This window comes from Hippocampus comes, unplaced genomic scaffold, assembly GCF_001891065.2.
Source record: "Hippocampus comes isolate QL1 unplaced genomic scaffold, H_comes_QL1_v1.1 scaffold327, whole genome shotgun sequence".
Classification (NCBI taxonomy): Eukaryota; Metazoa; Chordata; class Actinopteri; order Syngnathiformes; family Syngnathidae; genus Hippocampus; species Hippocampus comes.
In genome coordinates this window covers 225,068-249,812 of record NW_017806221.1, presented here as the reverse complement: position 1 = coordinate 249,812, position 24,745 = coordinate 225,068, and the positions used below count along the sequence as shown (strand labels likewise).

General features: G+C 42.2%; 1 protein-coding gene across 2 annotated transcripts in view; it reads right to left on the bottom strand.

Annotated features, from left to right (window-relative positions):
* Positions 1-24,745, bottom strand: part of me1 (malic enzyme 1, NADP(+)-dependent, cytosolic) — a 78,945-nt gene that overhangs the window by 43,081 nt on the left and 11,119 nt on the right. For both annotated transcript variants that reach the window (XM_019856315.1, XM_019856316.1), the window contains exons 2-3: positions 5,308-5,441; positions 2,568-2,717 (exon numbers count right to left, since the gene is read on the bottom strand). In XM_019856315.1, coding sequence (XP_019711874.1) covers positions 2,568-2,717; positions 5,308-5,441 — 284 coding nt within the window. The remainder of the gene's footprint in view (positions 1-2,567; positions 2,718-5,307; positions 5,442-24,745) is intronic.

The window sequence follows — 24,745 nt, the reverse complement described above, 5'->3', positions numbered from 1 at the left end:
ATATATCTTTGCCGAATACAACACCTACTCACTTTATTATGTGCACGAGTTAGATGACGTGAACAATAGAGCAGGATGATCATTCTACTGTACTATCAGTATTTAGGGAATAAAATCACAAAGTTCAATTTAAACTAAATGAATACCATTCAGAGATGGGGACAAGAACGACAGGGCAGTCCCAGACCCAACCTTGAGGAAGGAAGCTAGACCACTGCAGTTGCTAGAAGTTAAAATGAGTTTTCCCTTACAGAGTGACACTTGATAACCCCTATGAACCCAAGTAACAGAAAGCAGTAACTGAGAAAGAGATGGGATCTGTGTTGTCGGTCTCTTCAAGGTGAACTCTGAACTGATTTCAGCGGTTTGCTGCAGTTTGCTTTAATCTGCCCCTTCCAACAAAATGTTTGCAAAAAAGTCTGACCGCCACTTCCAAATATGGGTCATTTCATGACTAACTGTAATCTTAGTAGATCTGCTTGCATGCTCCCATGTTGGCTTGTAGGCATACTAATTAAATGGCCACAGGGGAATATTTTTAACAGAAAGACATTTTACATTTAACAGAGAATGGATGGATGGAAGTAGCAAATGTCTCTTCCAGGTGACTTTTCACAGGGTGTAGGGACAGAAATTGACTACGAATAGCAAAGCTCTGCAAATTATTGACACCATCCTGAAGCTGTTTATTTTTACATTAATAGTGCATTGTCATTCCAAATGCTTACAAACATACTTGTTACGCTGAAGCGCTCTCTTTAGAGTTGTGACGCGGCACCACGAGTAGGGATTACCTGCTGCTATTGTGCGTATCTACTGTGAAGTGACCTGAATGAAGTGAACTGAATGGACCCAGCAAGTGACAAACGTGAACATTTTCACCACAAGCTTGATGACTTCATCCATTGGTACATATCAAGTTGTGAATATGGGTAAGTACTGTTGAAAAACACAAAATGTGTACTGTATATACTGCATGTATATGTCTTGCTGGTGGGCGCCTGTCTCCCTCTCTCTTGAACACGGAAATTGATTTTTTGTCTGTGTGAAAGCATCTGTGCATTTGATGGGTTCCGATGTGTGACCCTTCCACATCATGCAATGGGCTGAGACTCACTATTCTCGAAATATTAGGGCAGAATCCCACATGTGTGTGTGCACTGTGCAGTGGAGTCTTGTGCAGTACAGTTGATCCCGCCCTGCGCATGTCGTAACGGAAAAGGTAACAGAGGCCGGTGCGGTTTGGTGTCTGGCCGTTAGCTCTAACGTGAAAGAGAAGCACTTTTGGAAATCGTAAAAGCTCAACATGAGCTTTCTTCCAACCTGCTGGAGTGTAGCTTTCTTCTACGTCTGAGCCTCACAAACCCCAGCTGGTAACAATTGGAACTTTCCGTATCCTTACACAAAATTGTTATCCTCACACAAGCAGCTCTGGCACTTCTGATGATTATCCGGCATGCCTCTTAAGCACTGAGCCTGAGTGGATGAGGTAGTTATCTGCCAATCTAACCAAGGTGGTGTAGACACAGTAATCGAGGAGGGCTACGTGCAAAGCAAAAGGCTATAGGAGAAATTGTGCTTGATAGACACCAAAGTGCCAATGCCAAAGTTCCAATATGAAATGAGCAATGCTATATTTTTAAGATTTTCCGTCCATTCATCAAATTTCTAATCTGCTTATCCTCACGAGGGTCGCCGGTGTGCTTCTGTCTTCGAGCAGTAGGCAGGGGACACTCTGAACTGGTTGCCAGCCAATCGCATTGGCACACGTACAGTAGACAAACAACCATTCACCCTCATAATCACACCTAAGGACAATTTCGAGTGTTCCATTAACCTACTGTACCAATAAATCATTCAACCACACAGCAAATATGACCAGCTGTAGTGGGTGCAGTTAAAGGGGTCAAGAGAGGGACATCAGCAAGGGCATTGCTAGCACACATGCACGCAAACGCATGCTCAGGACCTACTTTGCGGCATGATAAACTGTTGCAGATTAGATTCCCATCAACCATATACAGTACAGGTGTATATAATCCCACCATTGATTCTTTATATTTTTAATGTATGAGTGATACACAACTCAACAGTAGAATTTCTTAACACAACACACCTACTGTGATAAAGTAAACATTTCATTAGAAAATAAAGACTTGTACTTTTTACATATTGTTCCTCAAGTAAGGTGCCACAAGCAATTTGATGGGTGGGCACGGCCCCCTGTGGCCCACCCGTGGAGACGGGTCTGGTCTATGGCATCATCTTTTTTTTCTTTTCTTGTCACTCGTATTAGAGATGTGTGGTGTGAATATCAATGAGAATGTGTTCACAATTGCCTTGTTGAAATAGAGATTGCATTTAATATAAATAAATGCATACAAACACTCACTTTAGTTTCTTGACACAGCAGTTTGAGAAAAAAAAAAAAAAAGCAACTACCGAACACCTTCTCACCAAGGTTCGATGCCCCTTGAGTAATTTGGTTGCATTGTGGTTTTAAGCCATTTTCCACATTCAACGGGATAAGTCGTTGCTGTGCGTGTGTGCGTGTGTGCGTGTGTCACCTTGGTCTTCTAAATATCAGGCCGTATTGCTGGCAAGCGAGGCCAACGGTGGGTGTGTAAATGATGGGCATGAATCTCTCAATGTCTGACAAAAGCACACGGTAGAAGAGCTTCTCGCTGCGGTCCTGGAGCCCCATCAAGAACACATATCTGGGAATGACAAGGATGAACACAGTGGAAAACATCACATGTTAATATTGAACCTCGAGAGGACCAATACCTGATGGACAAAAGGAGGATCCAACTATTGAAGTGTTGACGTAACAGGCACAAACGGCAGAGCAGCGAGGACTTGTTTGGGAAAGAATATTTAAAAGAAGAAAACGAGTGGGAAAGTAAGAAAAACTAAATCGTGATGGGGAAAAAGCAAACCGAGTGAAATGAATCAGTGCTGTACAATAGCGACTTGTACCTTGGGAAAAAGCTACACAAGCTCTTTATTGTTCGAGTTCTTTGACTGGGAAGTAAAAGTTGCAAATGACCCAAATGAGGTCGAACATGCCAAAAACTGTTATTTCTAATCAGAACCGTTTCCATAAGTTCTCAAGCACAAGGTGGCTCTTGTGTGGATGAAAGGATTCCACACCCTCTCCGCTTTATGTTCTGCTGCAGCAGCAGCTGCACAATTGCCTCATGATGATGGCTGATCTTGGGAAACGTTTTCATTTTGGAAAGCCAGATTAGTTTGTGCCATGCATAATATATACCACGTGGGTTGTTTTTTTTTCCATGTTCGACCATACGTTGTTTATTTTTATTTATCGATGACTGAATGTTGTCCACAAATTTGAACAAACGAACAAAAAAATCATTCTTACACAGTTATAAAGGAAATCGGCTGAAATACTCAGTGTGAATCCTGTTTGTTATTCTATGCGGAAGGTGCATGTGCTCCCAAACACAAAGTCCAAGAAACTGAACTTCACTGTCATTCATACAGGAACATCAGTCCACTAGGAAATGAAAGAAATGCCACACTAGCCGCATACACAAGAACCCCGTCGCTTATCCTGATCTGTCAAGGTTGAGCTGAAGCCTCTCCCAGGTGAATTTGGCGTGAGGTGGGGCACACTGTAGACAGACCAACTATTGTATACTGCTCCACACTCCTACTGTGAAGCAGCAATTGAAATCTCACTGTAAAGTTACAAAATACAACAAGAAATAACCAAACATATTTGAGTTTTTTTTTTTTATGGTAGATTTTCAAGTGTGACTGACTGAGAGGACAACTCAATAGATTTTTTTTTTCAGTATTTGGCCTCTGAATATGTTCACGGAAAAGTATGAGACAGCAGTGTTTGCATCATGTGTGGATTTGTAACAAATATTGATGGAAGATGAAACGTTTGCATGAATTCCACTCTGACAGTTCAAGCTGAGGTCTCATTGTGACATTTCGAAACATATTAGCCCTAGCGCCACATGTTAAAATGGCCCAAATTCAATCTTGAAAATGCAGAATACATTTGGCTTTAATTGCTCCTACAGCCAAGAAAAGTCACATTTGAGTAAAAATCCGACTTTGTTTGAAGTCCTGCACTGTGGCATAATAAAACACAATGAATTTTAACTCTTAAATTAATTTAACCTCACAGACAGACAAAAAGTCTATTACTTTATTTTTTAGCATGAGTGACCAAGTCTCTGGCCCGCACATTTATTTTTAGTTTGTTATTGTTTTCTCAGTCCGATGAGAAGCAGAATGACCTTTTTGTTCTGCAGGATTTCAATTGGCAGAGTCTCAGATTATGACTCCCGCTTGACGACTGTCGCCATTTGAGTCCTATGCCGACATTTTGGATGGAGAGACATGAATTTATGGCTGCAGTGCTGTTGTGATGACTTGTCATCAAAACTCAAGATGTTGCCCAGTGATTTAATATCAAACAATGAGTATTGATTGAATTGATGAAATAGATGGAAGCGTTGCCAAGCAGACTGAAACAGGATTAACCCTTTCAGGGATAGCGGCTACTACAGTGGACAGTTTATCATGTTATCAGGTTACAGGGTGCAGGGAAGGATTAAGCAATGACAGCAAAAATACATCCATTAATCCGTGGGAGCAAATTTTAAGGACGGAACGCTGGAATGATGGAGTCCACAGACAGATTGCAAGTGACACTGATAGAGCATGGGAATCAAAATAAAAATCGAATAAGCCATTCAAGATGTTGATGCTATGATGTTGTTATAGTGTGAATGGAAGAGCACAGTAAAAATCTATTTAAGTCCGTCTCACAAGAAAATCACTCATCCGTGGCGTTGAAAATGACTGATGATGGAATGGTTGACGAAGGGACAGGGGCCTGGCAAAGAAGGCAAATTCACAAGTAGATAATATCAAGCACTTGGCTCTCAATTCAAAAACAGCAAACTAGGCTGGAGTTCAACTTTGTGCCTGGTATGGGAACAACCAACTCCTACTTATGTATGTACACACTGCTTAGGAATGAAGCATCAAAATAGAACTGACATTGGATGTTATGGTTGAAGGGTTTAGAAAAACAACTGTGGGAGGAAAAGGGAGTGTAAAGATTTTTTTTTTTCAGGAGTGGGGCCTGAGTGCTTTTAATGAAATATTTGATGTTAAATAGGAAACTACCCAGATATAAATTACATGCAGAGGCTGTACAATCCTCTGGGAAATCTATCAAAATTGCAGAAACAAGATAAGAAAGCAGAGCACATGTGAGGCTACCCGCTGGGGAGTATTCAGGCTGTGTTTGTATCTCACCTATCCAGGTCATCTTTCTTCATTTCATAGTTCTTAAGGACTCTTAGCAGCTGGACGTCTTGAGTAATGAAGCAAGGAGGGAGAAGGCCGTGGATTCCCAGCTGCAGACGTTCCTCCAGGGAGAATGCCATGCCCTTTAAATACGAAGATAAAAGATCATTAAAATAACCACCATCTTAACATTGGAAAGTTTCACGTCGATTGACAACGGCTTATTTTCATTAAATGCAGCATCAAAGGAGTGCATATTGTGCTACTGTGAATGATACTATACGGTGTGACACTAAGGGCTCCATATTCACGCATGCACAAATGTTGTTATACCAAACAGCAAGCAAGTTTTACATACTCTTATTTAAGCTCAAACATGTGTACTTAAATGAGGAAACAAAAAGTTTAGGATGATTCTGAAAGAATGGAGATTTGAGATGTCTTGAGGCTCTAGACATTTAAACTCAACTTTAATCAATTTGCTGCAAAAGGTTGAAGATATCATCGTTTGCAACTCCTGCCTGTGATACATGAATTATCTTCATCTACTCAGAATTCCTCTCGAATGTACAGCACCTTGATTAATTGAGTTATTTTCTTTTACGTGTCACTTCTGTAATTGACTGATGAGCTATCAAAAGTGTATCCACTCGGCAGCCCCTCATTTGATTACATTTTAAATCTTGAAACAGAAACAGCAGCGTCATTTCTTTATGGGTGTGTGGGCAGCCCAATATGTTTTCTTTTCAAACACTGATAAACCAAGTGATATACACATGGATAAGGCAACCAAGGACTGAGAGTCACAAAAAGGCACATGCATGTGTACGTGAGTACTGTGCCACCCAGGACCTAAGGACACCCAGGAAATAAACACTGAGTGGCTATGTTGGCCACAAATTCTGACTCAGCACTCACTGATGAGGATGAGACTTGAGTCATGGTGGTTGGGATTGCACTGAGTGATGATTTGACGTCATACCTCCCAAGAACACAAAGGTCTTCCCTCAGAAATCACAAGATGCAAAAAAGCCCAGTCAGCCTACTAAACCACAGAATGCCAAGACCACCAAAACCTGTCCACGTAATCCTTCAACCAACAATACCAATACACCCCGAGGCCAAACAAATGGTGGGGCCCCAAAGTGCACACCCTTCACCACTGAATCCATCTGGATACTGCTATTGGTGAGTTTATAGCACTATTACAAGGTTCTTGGTCACGCTTTGTCACTGCCCTCACTCAGTGTCGCCTCATATCTCCAAACCATTATCACCACATTTCCTGAACTTTTGTGGAAAACGTCATCGGGTCAAGGTAACATGAAAATGTGCTTCCTTTTGAACATAGGAATAATAGACAGCACTGTTTGAAATGAATTTGAATCCACTCGTCCAAACTGATGTGATCGTGGGACGGCGGGTACTGCTGACGTCTTTAGCGTAAATGTGACTATTTTCTCATAAAGATGAACTGTAAGAAGTGCTCCTTCCATGATATATATATATATATTATGATGTTACTGTTTTGTAGTATAACAGTAACCAGGGGCGTTACTAAGTTTTATGGAAAGGGGGGAGGGGGGGGGGTCCAGTATGTTCAAGATTTTAATCTATGGTCAATCTATAAATGACCAGCGACCCAGTGAAATGTCAGCATGTTAGAACCTGTTGCAAATTAGAGGGCGCACTGCAAACAACTCTTGTCTTTGGATCAAATCCTGCCATCATAATTACAGTGATCCAAGCCACTGGCAATTTATGTGAATATGGTTGTGTTATTGATAGTTTGTACATCAGTGTTGACCATGGATCCAAGTCTTGAGCGCAGACTTTTATTTGGGTTGTTTATGTTGATTGAATTCAAGCAAGGCACCTCTTTGTAGTACTTTGTAATTAGCTCTCTGAAACAACTAAAATTAAAAGATGTGCATGGAAAACAGGTAAATCCCATCGTGGACTAGACACCCTTTGAACTGCTGAAATCACTTTGTTTACGGTCTGAAAAAATAGTTGGTGGCACATGTCTGTCGTTGTATAGTTAATTACCTGATGTTTTTTTAGCATGATTTAGGACATGAGTGTGACTCCTTCATCACGAATTTCATTCGAATTTCTCTGTAGTCCAGCCTGTACTTAAGAGACCACAGACAGACAGATGCAATGCTGAGTTACAACTTTCCTCAATTTTCATAAAAAGGTTTGGGTTGTTCACAGAGCCAGATGTTCAAATGAGACTTCATCCATTCATCCAGGAACTGGCCCAAAAATGCACAATAGCTGGGCTCCCTGCTGCCTCCGAGCATAAAGGGCAAGGAATATGTGAGAATATTTTCCAGGCAAATAATGAAATAAAAACTGCAGCGACAAAAATAAAACAGACCTTCCAAAATTCTGTTTGAATTCTTCTTAGATTTTGTATTTCACAGCTTGTTTCGCTTAGCTTGCAACATAAGAAGTTGTAACCTCTTATTAAGAGCAGTTCTTACTGGATTGAGGCTGATTTACAAAAGAATGTATTAATCATGTCACTCCTGCCAAATGTCGCCCAGGGGGAAAAAAGTTCTTCAAAAAGGAATAAAAACAGATGATCACATCCACTAATTGTGCATGAAAACTCCCATGAATTCAAAGCATCTTATGCTTCATTTGGAAGAGTTTTCCATCACAACAGTAACATTATCACAAATGTACAGTGTGTATGTGTGGGGGGTAGGTGTAATGTCAGTAGGAAAGGATTTATGGCAAGCTCAGAGACTAGTTTGGAGGAGGCGTGGGAACCACTGAAAACTTTGCAATGGCCTTTTCCGCAGTAAATAAAAAGGTCTGGAAGGATATTGTCAAAGTAGGCCACACTCTGTTGGGAGAGTGTTGGGGGAGTGTTAGGGGAGTGTTAAATATAACAGGGTTGATAGCATCTCAACTGAAAGGGATACTTAAAAAAAACATACAGATGTGGTTGTGATGAAACTGTAGTCTTTAGTTGTACATTGGGGGGGGGGGGCATTGAGCGACCCATTTTACATGGGTACTGTGTGTTTCTTTTCATCCATCCATCCATTTTCGAATCCGCTTATCCTTACAAGGGTCGCAGGCGTGCTGGAGCCTATTGCAGCTGTTTTCGGGCAGTACGCAGGGGACACCCTGAACTGGTGGCCAGCCAATTTCAGGCCACACAAAGACATACAACCACCCGCGCTCACACTCACACCTAGGGACAATTTAGAGTGTTTCATTAAGCTGTCATCGTGTTTTTGCAGAAAACCCGGAGAGAACATGCAAACTCTACACAGGAAGGCCAGAGCCGGAATCGAACCCTGCACCTCTGCACTGTGAGGCCAACGTGCTAACCAGTCGACCACCGGAGCGCCCACCCGCTTCTTTCATCCTCATTTAATAACGTCTTCAGAATCTTGATTTTTTTTTTTCCACACACGCACATGCACACACAAACACAAACACGCACGCACGCGCACGCACACACACACACACACACACACACACACACACACACACACACACACACACACACACACACACACACACATGCAGTACAAACACGACCATCATGATTATTCGAACACAAGTTGCAATGTTTTTGACTGCTACAATGTTCACTTGCTCTTTGTGTACTGGGTTGGGCCGGATAAATCTCGAAGCTTCCACATGTCCCAGACCACATCTGAAGTGGCCGCACCGTGTGCCGACACATGTGTTGCCCACAGTATCATGTTCCAGAAGTCAAAAGCAAAAATCATTTATCTCATGGGCCACCCCTCAACTTTAGAGTACTTCCATGCCCAGTCCTAAGTTGTATTTATTTGAGAGGAAACAGCTATTTAGTTGCCCAGATGGCCAAACAAGACAGATCAAAGTTTAAGTCCTTTGAAAGTGATAAAATTCCTTCTGGGAGTCTCGGTGGTTTGAAATAGTGGGGTTGTTGCACATTTTAAGGGTAAATGTTCAAAAACCTAAACATTACGCTCCTTCAACCTTTTCATTCCCATCTGTCACAACCACACAGAGGCCAAACAGCAGGACACTCCCTTCCTTACAACTACAGTCTGGAAACTGTTACTGTAAATTCCTCAATGCCACTGTTTGTTTAACTTCATCCAAAGGAGTAGGTTCCTTATCACAATATTCACACAGTGAGGAAACTATTCTCACACGCTATTGTCACATGATATAATCGCGCATATTTCACCATGTGCCTGAAAATCGTTTATTTCCTGAGATGTAATTTCCCCGAGCGTTAACTTCCTTACGGCCATGAGTGAGGCAACTGTCCTCTTGCAGTGGAACAGTGCCTTTGTAATAACAGGTTATATAGTTTGTTCACAGGATGGTCATTGTTGGATATGAGTGAGAGGTGTGATGTCAAATATATTAATCTGCTCATTAGTTCCAATTGAAAAACAATGTGCCCTATTTTCATGCCAAGCGCTAAGTCGAGCACAAAGCACTGTCAAACTGTGGGCCTGGGTGGTACTTTGGTATTTTGCGAATGTTAAAATATGAATTTTAACACTAACCTTTGCACCAAGAGAATTGGGCGTAAAGGGGCTTTTACGCCTCTGCGTGCCATTCTGGTATGGAACTTGACTTTTCTCGACCAATCCCCACAGCATCCTTGATTTCCATCAAATTCAGCATGGTCATAGCACACACTCGAGTACGCTGTGCCTGACTGAACCGCCAAACTAGGGTATCGACTCAGGGGCGCAATGGAAGATACAGGCGCTCCCCGACATACGAACATTTGTGTTACGAACAACGGTACATACGAACATTTTTGCGGGTACAGGTATGTCGAAAAATGTTCTCGGACAGAGATGCTCTAAGTTAGATTTTGTATTGCGCGCCTTTTTCCGAGGACTGTAGTACTTCTTTCCGCCGCTAATACCGACGTGAGGCGCTGTGAGAGGAGTAGGCGGAGGAGGAAATGCTTGTCCCCATGAAGAAGTTTGAGACGGTACTCTTGGCCGAGGGGTTTTCGCTCATAGATAAAGCCATCGCACTCTTCGAGCAGCAAGACCCATATATTGAACGTTGCACAAAGGTTGCAAATCAAATGAATGATGCCATACAGTGCTACTGCATCATTTATGATGAGAAAAAGAAGAAAACTGTGCAATCGTCCATCATCTCCTTAAGCCTTCGAGTACATCTTCCAAAAGTAAGTTAAACTTCATTTTATTGTACTACATTTTATTATTATATAAGCCTTAAACATACATTCCATACAAAATATAGCACTGAAGCAACTTTACGAACGAATTCAGCTAACGAACGATCCTTCGGAACGTATCTCATTCGTTAGCTGGGGAGCGTCTGTACAACGCTGGCATCCATTAGACCAGGGATGCCCAAACTTTTTGGACCAAAGATCAACCAACTTCCTGCGATCGACCCGTTACCGCGCACGCACATACACACGCACGCCATGATGAGCAACAGCCTGACAGGGAGGCATGCGACGCATTTTTGCAGCCTGTTAACTATCGTCCCACGTACCATTTTAAAGTGCTTCCCTCGGCCCTCTAGTTTCCTATTCTTTGCCCGTGTCCTCTGTGAATTGTACATGAAACAAACTGAATGAGAATAATGATAACGATAAAAGATATAGCGCAACAGCTCTGATCACAAGCTGCAATTGCAGACTGCTGAGCACTAACAACTTCCGGTGACGTAATCACGAGCCACCGTTGGTTCAAGATTTACCTGCTTTATTTTATTTTATTTTTTTAATACTTTTTGTGAAAACGAGACTGATAGGATGATTAGGGTGCAGTATACATTAACACAAAAAATATATTACTAACATGCACAAAGTTTGTTTTTTTTCTCCTCTACACCCCTCGCGATCGACTCGGGACCAGTCCGCAATCGACCGGTCAATCGCGATCGACGTAATGGGCGCCCCTGCAGTAGAAGAAGCATTACATTAGTTTCGAAATATGATGATAGATGGACCGGTGACATTTAGCGACGGGAGCATTGATGCAAGTGTCGTTAAAATATCATGACAGACTGAGACCGGAAGAGTCACAGAAAGACAGAGAAGTGAACCTTTTTGGATATGTTTAGGTCACTTCATGGATCAAGCACCTGTTGTGAATTTTGCCAGTCAGCTCCGTGTTAAAGAACAGCAAATTGTGCAGAAAGTACTCAAACAATGAGCAGTTGGACATGTTAATTCACAAGTTTAGAGAGAGTCAAACGAAGTTTTGAAACCGCTGCAGTCTGAGGTAGCCATACCGCCGCAGTAAATTCTAAAATAATGCACTGCTAGTGTAGTGGTATAGGTTGCTGCCATCCATACAGATTATGTGTGTTTGCATTTCGGTCAGCGCTCCAATACACAGCCATGGCCGGTCCCGAGCTCGGATAAAACATGAACAGGTGCCAAACAAATCATGCCAGTGACTCATCGTGGCGATCCTTGTTAGGACAAGCTGAAAGTTGCAACAAGATTCAATTGAAAATGCTCTCCTTTAAAAACTGAAATTCCATTCCATTTGGCTGGTTTTGCCTGCCAATTTTGCAAAATGCGGGCACACTGGAAACTTGAACTTGAAAAAAAATCTATTTTCTGGGAAACTATTAAAATGATGTGATTTAGAAAAAAAAGGCCTCAACCCTGCATCCAAAATAAAGTCTGTTGAGCAGTGGTAATTCACCTCATATGACGCTTTTCCGATATTTGTTCACTTCAATTCAAATTCCCTCTGCACCAAAAGAAACAACTACCATTGCGATTGGCCTAATCCGATAGGACAGGGGGTCTCCTCATTGGCGCTCTCGCAACCACATCCACCGGTCAGACACAGGTCCCAAAGTCCACAGGCCAGTCAACAGGGAGAGGGCTTAAAAGTTTGGCACTGATATACGGCCTGGCAGAGATCACTGCAAAGCACTTTTCTATTCAGTGTGAAAGAGGGATTGCTTTCTTTTCATAAAAGTCAGAGACAGAAAACATGTGATGGCCTTTTTGTTTGACCCCTTTGGCTGAAAGCGATGTACAGTATAGTGATAGCCATCTTATCCCCACTTAGGTCTCACTTGCAGTGTGTTCATGTTGCAATCGTGCTGCACCAATACTTTTCACCAATGTCACTAGCAATTTAATTCAGTTCAAGTCACACTCTTCCAAAGTAATCTTGAATGGTAGGACTAAACCAAATCCATCAAACTTAAAGGGAATAATGTATTTGATAAAGTTTTAAAGACTATTAAGCAATGAGATCACTGGTTACAATTTAAGATACAGTAAATTGTAGTACACATTGGAGCAGTGTCAGGCTTAGCGTCTGAAACTGGTATTGGACTGCAGTTGAGGACAGAAAATTCTGAAGCGCGCATTAATTTTGCAAAACTGCTCCAATGAGAATAGGCGAGCAATTAGCTTCAAAATAACTGCAAAACCTAAGATGTCAAATGCTGACGGCCTCACATCTGTCCAAAGGACACCTGAAAAACAGAAAAAAAGTATATGTACAATGGAATCTCGATTTAACAGCTTCAAAACCAATGGACGGCAGATTTCACGGACAGATAATAGTGTCCAGTCCACTCAAAATGCCCCCTTGTACAGTCGTTATCAAAGTTTGTTGGTTACATATCTCTCAAATATGCCTTTTGTGATACAGTATCGTGTTGTTTTTTGTCAAGTCCTCCTCTAATGGCATCCAGTCGTAACAGAGGTGAAAAAGGAAGCACAGTAACATCGCCGCTCATGAAGGCGACCAACTGCGTCTTTCCCACCCAGGGTCCAGCGACTTAGTATGGATAAACTTTAAAACTATTGTTGTTGTTGTTGTTATTATTATTATTATTTACAATAGTTTGTACTGTACACTTTCGGAAAAATACGGCAGAAGCTATTTACTCAATTTTGCCGGTCCATCAGTCATCGTTTGTCAGCGGCCTGGGCACCAGTTTGTCATCGTCTGTCTGTCATTATTTCAGGCCAAACAAGACTTTAATAGTCAGTCTGTCAGTCCGTCATCACTTCCGTCAGTAAACTACACCGGTTCACCAGTCCATCAATCGTCAGTCTGTCAATAAATAAATAAACATATAAAGTCCAACAGATGAAAAATCCAATTTGATTAAAATCGTAAATGGAGTGCGCTACTGCGATTGTCTGGCAACCAGTTCAGGATGTCCCCCGCCTCCTGCCCGAAGACAGCTGGGACAGGCTGCAGCACCCCCCGGGACCCTTGTGAGGATAAAGCGGATCAGAAAATGACTGAATGAATGGAGTGCACTCTATCTCAGGGTATCCACATCATACGGTGACTACCCAAAGAGCTTAAACACACGTGCACTCAAATGAGGTTAACACAGCCTACACTATTTTTCAATCTATTGAACTGTTAAGTACAGCGGAAGCAGGCTGGCTGATTGCTGCTATTTTAACTCCTAAAAGTTTAACTTTAAAGTTGTGCTTTTCTAAACCAGAATCCTGTGCCGCACTGTTGCCAAAGATACAATCCTGGTGAGTTAAAGTGAAGCCTAAAATCTTGTGAAAGCTGAAACCAAGCTGCCATTACTACCCACCATTGCTTCAGCTTTTTCTTCTTATTCTTCTTCTTGTCTTTTGGTGGTTGGCAAACAACTTTTTGTGCACCCGCGTTCAAGCCAGTTTTTAAGTGGTTATTTTTAAGGAAATTTTAGACATATTTCAAGTTTTAACTCTTGGTTAAGTCATGCCTGTGAAATCATGAATCCTAAAGTTCATGCCAGTTGAATGTAGTCAGAATTTAACAAATGTCGCTGTATTCAACTAATCAACTCACCCATCAACGACGGAACTTGAATATGATGCATCTTAATTTTAGTTACTGTCAAAGAAGGATTTTTATCATCTGGATGTGATAATGCAAACCATGTGTCTGTTTGGCCAGAAGTGCGTCCTAAAATTACCTTGCCTTGAAAATTGATTTAAAGTCCATCTGTTGTCAGGAAAAGGAAATAGTTATGGCACGTTTACGGCCATGGCATTTGATTTTTCACCTTGAGTTATTTTCAAGAACATTGCGAAGAAAATGGATCCCACACAAAACGTCGGGTGATTTCAGGACACGGACAAATACCTTTACTTGTGTTTTACCCAATGCAACTGCAAACACCCACTTGAACTACTTTAGTAAAAACGTTTTAAAAAACTAAATGGGAGTGGTGATCTCAAAAAATAAAAATAAAGAATCTCAAATGAGTCTTATACTCTTACACATACACTTAAAACAGTCATAGACTCTGCCAATACAAATGTTGATTTTGAACAAAGTTTCAAAGAGCGTCAATGAAAGGCAAATACTGTCCTGAATAAGACTCAAATGGACAATGAGAACACGCTGGCCGAGTCTATGAATCTGGATTCACTTCAGCTGGTGATGTCAGGGCTCCTCGGATCTGAAAACCTACTGCAGCTGACCAAACAGGGCGCATGCAGCACTAAGGTTTTCCCACAAAAATCTACACAAGCACCATCTTTCCTATCCCTCTAAAAGTGCCACGTCTACTTCCCAAGAACTCTGCACAAGCCAGAGTAGCGTTGCCTCTCAGTTGTTCCCATTGATGGGTGAAATAAAGCAAAAATCTTTTTTTCCGGCTGATTCAGCCTCAACATTTGTTTCTTATATATGCCCCAGATATGCTCTGTAAGCCAATTTGGATTTCAGAGCTCATGTGGGAGGCATTTACATATTGGGAGTCAGCAGAACTGGAATATCTCCCTGCTATCAAAGAAAACCTGATGATTTCATGGCCAATAGTGCCCCGCGCGGGGAGGGGGGCTCCGGCCAACAGCTGCAGGAAACAATGAGTCATAATTGGCTTTTCTTTCGTGAACCCACACCACTATTTACAAACACACACTTTTTGCCCATGTATGCATACTGCACACAGGCACACAGTTGGCATTTCAAGCCGTCCAGCTCTCTGTGATGTATACAAACACTGTCCACAAAGTATTTTTAGGCCTCTGCTCGGGACCACATCCACCGTATCCACGACACAAACATGTGATTCCAAGTGAAAACAGATGAGCTATGACTCCAGTCAATCAAAAGAACTTCCTCAGAACGTCCTCGCTGTTGAGCCCGGCACTGTAGGGTCATCTTGTTTTATCAGCAGAGGCATGTGTGTCTAGACACTGTGAAAACAGCTTGTGGGGGTAAGAGAGTGGATCTCCGGGAGGAATGGCAGACTCATCCCACAGTGATCCCGCAGTTGGAAAAAGGAGACAAACAGTCACAAAGAGAACACTGAGACAAAAGGGTTAAATGTGGTTCTGGTCCATTTTTAATAATCAATCAATTATCAAGTCCTGGTATCGTGGCAGCTCACAAGCTGGAACAGGCCACTGACCAGGCCAGTATTTACACTTCTTTTTGGCCCTGGTGTGCTTTTTGCCGTTTATAGAAACAAAACTGCCAGGCCCCATTTACCACCATGGAACAGAAATAGAAAGAACAAACAATGCAGCATCAACTCGAAACAGACTCCTCAAAAATGGCTGCGGCAAGAATATGTATTCCTATTTATATTCAAATCTAGAATCTATTTATTTATATATCTTTGTATTGTTCACAACACTGAAAGTATGGTGTCCACCCCCAAAATCTCACCCACATTTTACACTGATGAGAGTTATGAAATCTGGGTGAAGAGGTTTTGATCCACTCTCAAGATTGACTCCCACTGTAGTGACCGGCGGAGGCATTTGCATTCTAAAACACTTAGATCCAATTCAATTCGAGGAAAAGTAGTCTGACTCAACCAATTTTACGGTGTAGGTGGACATTTTTTCCTCTAGGGGGACCAGCCCATTGCATTGTCGCATCCGCAGCATCGGCCACAATTCCGCTGATGGCACGATAAGTTTCAATAAAGCCAATGCAATAAAGAGAGAAGGACATCCATCCACAAATTGGAAATAACCAATATCATGTGTTCCATATCAATTTAAGATGACAGAAACCCAATCGTGGCAAAGTTTATTTACATACTGAATATTTTTGATTAATTGTTTGTTTTGTGTTGTAGTAGAAGAATCGGAGGGCGTTCGTTTTTAGGATTTTGACAGTATTAGCCATTCTTGGCATCTAATATAGAAGTCTTGTATGACCCCAATTAACCTTATTATGTGGTAATTCCCCCCACCCCATACACAAACACACAATTCTGGTTTTGATCCCCCCTATGGCACAAGAAGTATACAAAACAATCGGAAATTTGAAAAACTCCACCCAAGGCCATGTTGGTATCAAAAGTATTCTCATCGAAGAAACTATCGATTCAATTATTTGAACCGTGGCCACATTTTCACATTTTGTCATTGTCATTCCAGTTTGGTATTGTCCCTCAAAACCTCAAAAGTGCTCACCTCAATCCCACAGTATATTCAAAGCCAGTAATCCAACGGTTTTGACAATGACCGTTCAATGTTAATTGTAGCCTGTTCATCGAAGATCCTGGGAAAAAAAAAAAAAAAAAAACTAATAACATTCTTTATGCTCATCAGTATTGCTTTTGAAGAAATAGGCCACTGAACATGCTTTGTTGCGACTGGTCAACCACGTTTCATCAGCATTAGATAGAAGAACATACGGTAATTTACCTTATGTTTCCCCCTTCTCTGTCATTGTCATGACATCTCATTTTTGCATTTGTGTATTCTTTACAATGCCTGTTTCTGTCGACATATTCTGTTTAATCTTTTCTGTTTAATACCGTTCATCCGGAAATTTACATTTGTGATGGTTTTTCTGAAGGGAGTGGAACTTTCGGCTTTGTATCCTCATTGAATTGTTTCTAAAGAACCAAAACAAACCAGTGCAGAATAATTCATAAAGTTTTTGAATCTTTTTTTGGGGGGGCGGGGGGGTTGCTTATAACAACGTATCGTCGGGCAGCAGAGCGGACAAGTGGTTAATACATTTGGCTCGAATCTTACCTCGGGTCCCACTCTATGGACTTTGCATGTTCTTTCTGCCCTTGCATGGGTTTTGTCAGTACCCAGGCTTTTCCCCAAAATACACAAACATCCATGTGAGCTCAATTGAAGACAGTTGTCCACATTTGTCCTTTACTGTCATGTCATGTGCGCCGTGTTTGGCTGATGACCATTCTAGTAATCCTGCTTTAGACCCAAAGTCAGCTGTGATTGGCTCATGGTCATGACCCCCTAATTAGGGCCAGCTGTACATAAAATGAATGGGTGGTTGCCCTGAGGCGACCGACAGTCAAGCGTGTGTGGAGTGTGTAAAGCGACTGAAACCATAACTGAAAGCATCAAGAGGCATGGAGTTTAGCTTAACGAAATGTGTTTTCCAACATCCAACCCAGGGTGCTGTCAGATAAATGTTGGTTTTGAGTCGGATCTTCTTTGAACTCGAACGCTTTCATCCCTGCTGCACTGCTCGTTAAGTTAAATCAGCCTGGTAGTTTTCATGCAATCAGCCTGACAGCATAGCAGACAGACAGACGGTGACCGCTGGTGAACACCTTCCTAGCTAAAGATGCATGAGTGAGGAATGAATTCAGTGCTTTCATTCATGCCCGAATGCACATTAATGTTCATTTGCTCATGCTTACTATCGTATGTGTTTGATCTGCTAAACATGCAGCCACCAGGAAGCTGAATCCAAATGGACTGGTTCCAACACAAATAATTACCTCTCTCGTCTCCCCAGAAATATCCTCCCTTATATTTTTCCCCTGGCAATCCATTCATCGCTAGGCTTTTTTCTATGAACCACTTCGACATACAGAAAGAAAGGAGTGTGCTTCTGAGGGCACGCCTGGCATCGGTCGTCAACTTATTGATAAGAAATATCCCTATCATACCAAAAGGAGTCGAGGGATCTGTGTCAGTGTCAATTATCCAAATTCGACATCCATTTGGAGTCTCCTTACCATTGCTATCTTTATCGCTGGGTAGGGTTCTGCATGTTTCGTGGTAACCAGGTTCACTTTGGGGGGTATTTTTATCATCATACTTTATTTTCTTCATGGCCATACCGTTCGACAAGCTCTCGTAACACCGCTGTTCTGTATGTATGAATTTATTAGGTCACTTTTTTTAAGTTTGTATTTAGATTTTGTTTGTTAAAAATGAGAGATCTTACACCAGTTTGTGAGCAACTAGTCCCCTCGATGTGCTCCCTCTCCAAGTGTGAATGGGTTTACAAATCATAGAGGCATATCCCGAAATAATGTGGTCAACTGTGCATTTACAGTTTATGTGATAGATATCCACCATTGTGAAAGTTTTTGCTAGTTTTGCTACTGTATGTACAGTACATCAACATACTGGCAACCCAAGAAGCAGTATTAGGAATGCAGTAATACTATTTTTTTTCAGACCAAGCATGAGGACAAATTGTTTGAGCACTTATCTATAGCGCGTCGACCTCACAGTGCAGAGGTCATTTGTTCGATCGCGGCTCAGGCCTTCCTGTAAGGAGTTTGCATGTTCTCCCCAGGCCTGCGTGGGTTTTCTCTGGGTACTTCGGTTTCCTCCCACGTTCCAAAAACATGCATGGCAGGCTGATTGGACACTCAAAATTGTCCCTAGGTTTGAGTAGGAGCACGGACGGTTGTTCGTCTCTGTGTGCCCTGCGATTGGCTGGCAACCAGTTCAGGGTGTCCCCCGCCAACTGCCCGAAGACAGCTAGGATAGGCTCCAGCACCAGCACTCCCCGCGACCCTCGTGAGGATAAGCGGATCGCAAAATGGATGGATGGACTTATCAATAGCAACTACCAATACTTGATAATGTCACTTCATCTTGCAACTGTGATGAAAATGTCATGAAATATTCTTTAAAAATACAAAACATTTCTTCCTCAATGGAACACTCAGGTGATTTTTTTTTTTTTTTGTACAGTAACAACTGCATGATTTTCTTCGCCAATGACCAACCTGTCAGACAAATCATTTAAGAGGCAAAGTGCAATGCCTGTAATTTCTCAGTGGTCTTCAGGAAAAGTGGTTAGGATAAAATGATAGAACGGACATCCCAGATGCATCTTAGATCCCAATCATAGACCCTATCAGATGGGGTGCCTGTGGGTGCTTTAAAGTGTAAGCAATACCACTCATAAAATGTACTACTATAAGAAATACATTTAGTTATTTCTACAGAAACAAACTTAAATGTAACCAACACTGAATTGTGAAGCAAAACAATCCTACTCTATTCAGAAACATTTCTCTACATTGCAGACACCAGAAACAGATTTTTAGATCCTGAAGAACCCCCCCCCCACCCACCCACCCCTCTGTGCTCACAGAGAAACCTCATTGCTGTGACATTCAGCATAAATTAGAGCTTACTTCAGGGGCTCAACTACTAACAGTTGACTGGCTGGCAACATTTTGTCAAAGCAATCCCTAGACGGCAAGTTCTTCAGGTTCCGACATTCTGCTCTTTTGTCGCTGTTTTACCGAGGATTTCCAGTTGACAACTCACAAGAGGAACATGCTGTTGTTCAGTCATTTCCACGTACAGTATTTCAATTCAAAGGGCAATGTAATCCTGAAACCACAAATGAAATCCTTCATCTAACCGAAAACAGATTCTCCTTGTTACATCATTAATAAAAACTACTTGGAACTCTGCTGGAAATGTATATGGAAGGGGTTCCAATATAAAATCAATTAAACAGCACCGCTTCTTTTCACATAAAGCAAGACTATAACTGCATCTGTGATTAAAGAACAAGCAGCATAGGATCCTGTAATTATCCTCTCACCGCCATGAGTCATGACATTTTGGCCGCGCTGGGAATATGAAAGTATGATGTTACCCAGAACTGTCTTCAAATCCTCATCCTAAGCAAACAGTCCATAGCTGGGCTGCTTAGATCAGAAAGTGTCAACTTGTGAATGTCAAGACAAGTTGTTGGTCCAATAGCCTTGACAGGCGAGCTGTTGTTGACATAAGGGAGGGCAACCTTGAAGGGGTGGAGGTAAGGTAAGTCTCCTTAAATACAGCTGGTGCTATTAAGGTGGCCTTTTCATCCTCCTCGGTCCAGGTCCCTTAGGAGCCCGAGTGTTCCTGGGAAAGTTTCCAAGTCTCATAACGAATCATCAACTTTCTGAAACTAAAAATGGACTTACTACAAGACCAGTAGCGCTTCAGCATTCGGCTGTCTTGTTCAGGTCAGAGCTAATCCGACAGATTTAGCCATTAAACTCTCTCCAGTGGACTAATGTCCAATATCTATCGAGCCATTTTCTGCCATTTATCGAATCTTGAGTTTATCCTCGCTGAATGTGGGCGGAAAGCAGATAATGCCCTGGATTGAGCACCAGTTGTTCTTTGGGCATTGAGAGAACCATTTGTGTATACACTCACACTTATGTCACTGAAAGGAACTCAATGCCAAACTGTGATGCACGAAAGTCAGCCATGTGTAACACGACACTACCAGTGAGCCACTTTCTCATTGAGGCTTGTTCAACAGGCAAAAATCGCTTTGCAGCAAACACTCACAACAGTTGTTCAAATTTCATGGTTTGTGTCACAATTAATTTAATATACGCTGCAGTAGTCACAACTACAAGGAGTGAGAGCATTAACATACTGTATGTAATGGAATACTGAACACTGCTTTTGAAGTAATCCTATCACACTGGTTTATTCTTATCTCAGTCTACATGCGACAAAACATCTCAATCATCACAGCGTCAGCCAATGTGGTGCATTCTTTTGTGGCCTTGGGACCATGTGTACAAATTCTGTTTTCCAATCGTGAAACTAAATACTGACTTAAATCTTTTCATCTGTATCTCTCCAGAGAGGCCAAGCACTCCACCACTCAACATTCTAAACAAAAGAAGCATTGAGACGGAGGAGGAATAGATGAGGTGGGATGCTTGAGAAGAGCTTCATTGGAAGGTGGCGTGGCTTAGAGTGTCTCCTTGTGTCTGTCTGAGCAGGACTGATGACTTCTCTGTCGTCCACACATGAATGAGCACTGACTGGGGAGTTTGTGCTATTTGGATAAAGTCTTTGTGTGGAGAGTTGAACTGACACTATTCTGTAGTCCAGCCTGTGCCTGCTTTGGAAACTGATATATAAACATCCATCCACCCATTATCCGAGCTTCTTATCCTCACGAGGTTCGTGGGCATGCCAGAGCCTATCCCAGCTGTCTTGTTCGGTGGGGTACACCCAATCACAAGGCACAAATAGACCATTCACACCCACATTCACACCAATGGACAAGTTAGAGTGTTCAATCAATCTACCATGCATGGTTTTTTTTTTCAACGTGGGAGAAAACCAGTGTAACACACGGGTACAGAGAGGAAATGCAAACTCCACACAGAAAGGTCGGAACCCATATTCGAACCCACGACCTCTGCACTGGGATGCAGATGTGCTAAGCAGTCATCCACCGTGCCACATACATAAACATGTCACTGTGTTTATTTTTGTTTTCTTACATTGGGGATGAGTTTCCAATTTGGGTGCCGATTATTGGAGGGTAATGGAGATGTGCTTTCTTTCTGGTTGACACACCCCGCTCCATTAGAGGAATGTCTGACTACCGGCAACCACTGTTGACAACCTGAAATACCTGACTACCCCGAGGATAACCCACACACACATACCCATATGGAAACATATACACAAAGCCATGTAGTGCATCGAGTGAGATGGGGGCTGACAAGTCCCACGTCTCTGCACCAAGCCATAACAGCAAATTGCATTATGGAATTCATGGTGAAAGGTGGTCTCCACCAAGGCTGCCTTTGTCATCAATTGTGTGGTTTTTTTTGGACATATTTTATAGGCGTAGGCCAAGACGTGGAGGACGTTCACTTTTGTGGCCTGAGGATCTCATCTATACAATTTGTCTATAATGTGGTCCTGTCGGCTTCATTCAATGGGAGATACTCAGATGCACCTCAAATCTGAAGCTATGGTGCTCTAAAAGTGGTTGAGGGCTTTGTAAATTGAGAGAATGGATATCATCTCTTCCGCCACGTTCACTCCCCATGCTGAGTCCAACTGAATTGGCAGACAACGCATCTCTTCTGGTGCTTTCTGATATTTCACATTTAACACATCCATCCATTTTCAGATCCGTTTTCTCCTCACAAGCATCACAGGGGGTGCTGGAGCCTATCCCAGCCGTCTTCAGGCAGTATAGGCAGGGGACACCCTGAACCGGTTGACAGCCAATCGCAGGGCACACAGAGGCGAACAACCATCCGCGCTCACACTCACAACTAGGGACAATTTGGAGTGTTCAATCAGCCTGCCACGCATGTTTTTGGAATGTGGGAGGAAATCGGAGTACCCGGAGAAAACCCACGCAGATAGAACATGCAAACTCCACACAGAAGTCTGGAGGTGGAATTGAACACGGTACCTCTGCACTGTGAGGTCGACGCGCTAACCACTGGATCACCGGGCACATATAACACATACAAATACAGTAGAATGTCTTCTTAAACCTTGGCTATATTAACTCCAAATATACATTAATGTTTCACCACAAATGTGAAACCACTGCAATTGAATGGGAAGCAAACAACTCTCAAGTCAAACATTCTGTGTTTCAGCCAAAATCATGTCTCCATTGTAGATTTGGTAAGTTGGCAAATGTACTGTTTGCTGTTTTTTCATCGATTTATGAATGCTTGGCCACGTGTAAAGGAAAATCCAGTTGTTTTCAAAAGGATCTGAGAGGTTGACGAATGTTGCAGCCAAACCAAAGTAACAAACATGGAAGCCTAATGACTTCCAGTTGCTGCAGTGGGTTATCGGGACTTGCAGTATTTAGCATACCATCACGTATTCAGTGTCAAATCAGATATGCTGTTTTTTTAGCATTTGCCAACAGGATCTTAATGCCAGTCTTTCATCTGAAGAGTTCATCATATCAAGTCACAGCATTGCCTGGGTCGTGGAGAAACATATATTTTTTTCTCACATTTATATATTTTTTAATTATGATTTGTTTGAAAATCAATTTTGTGCTATCCTTCCACAGTTTTCATGCACAAACTTGGTATTTTCTAGAATGTTCTCATTAAAATTCAGCAAATCCCTGTAATTTGCCCTATACATTGTCCATAATTAATGGAAGTACTGGCACATCAGATGGCAATGTCAAACCAAACCACCTGGTCAGTTTCAGAGTGTCACAGTAAGTAATTTAACCCTTTCATGCACCCTGTAACCTGATAAGATGATAAGGTGTCCACTGTAGTTATCGCTGCCCCTGAAAGGGTTAAAGTTGAATATTCCAAATTCTTTTTTTTTTTGTCACAGCCGATATGTTCAGTTTATGATTTGATACAAGTCAGCAAACGTTCTGCTTTTAAGTGACTTCTCCCATCACAGAATTAAACAGGCTGAGAAGAAGCTGTCTCAGTTCTCTACACCCTTTACTGCTGGATGCACTGGTTCAGGTCAAGGTCAAGGTCATCTTTATTGTCAAATATGCTTTATGTATAACATGCAGCATAGATGAAATTTCTTCCTCTCAATCCTCAATGCTGTGCACACACAGCTAAGATAAGATAGCAACTACACTGTATAAAAAGACATAATATGTAATCTGAACAGTATAAACAATATAAACAATGGCACTTGTGACTATTGTGGGTGAAGTGAGGTAGTGCATTGTGCAATATGCAGATGTCGGATGCTGAGGGGAGGGTCATAGTCTGTGGTCATGGTCATCTACAGCATTGGTCTCCAATGACCGGTCCGCAGACTGGAACCGGGCCTCGGCCCGTGTGGGACCGGGCCGCACAGAGACAGACCTGCGAGCTGTGAGCTCCATCAGATGTGAGGTGGGAAGTGTGCGCGACTCTAGCCAATTGGAGTCCTCCCTTTAACCTTGGTTTGCAATCAACAGAATCCGCCAATAAATGTGAGAAGAAGCAGTAAACAGAAAGTAATAGTAACAAATTGACCAAACGTACATCAAAACGCGCAGCTGATGGGCAGCAATGACTTCCAAAGATGAAGCTATTTGGATAAGAGACGTTCCTCCCCTCGCGGTATCTCCAGAGCGATGCGGCGGAGGAAGCTGTTGTGCGTGCTTTGTCGTCAAAAACAAGACAATACAAAGAAACCTGTTGAGTCATTTGAACAAATAGCACTCAAGTGGAAAGCATGAAAATGCGAGCAAAGTTTGGACAGCCTGCCCACGTAAACATTAGCAGTTTCGTCACTAATAACAAGCCAGCAGTCACCGGAAGAAAGTGAGCAATCAATCGGGTCATCTTTTGCAAGTACCGGTAGCAATGATGCTAACACCGTAGGTGGGATCACAACTTCCGTATTATTGATAACATTATAACATAATATGGTGTATTTCATTCATTCATTCATTTTCCGATCCGCTTATCCTCACAAGGTTCGCGGGGGATGCTGGAGCCTATCCCAGCTGTCTTTGGGCAGTAG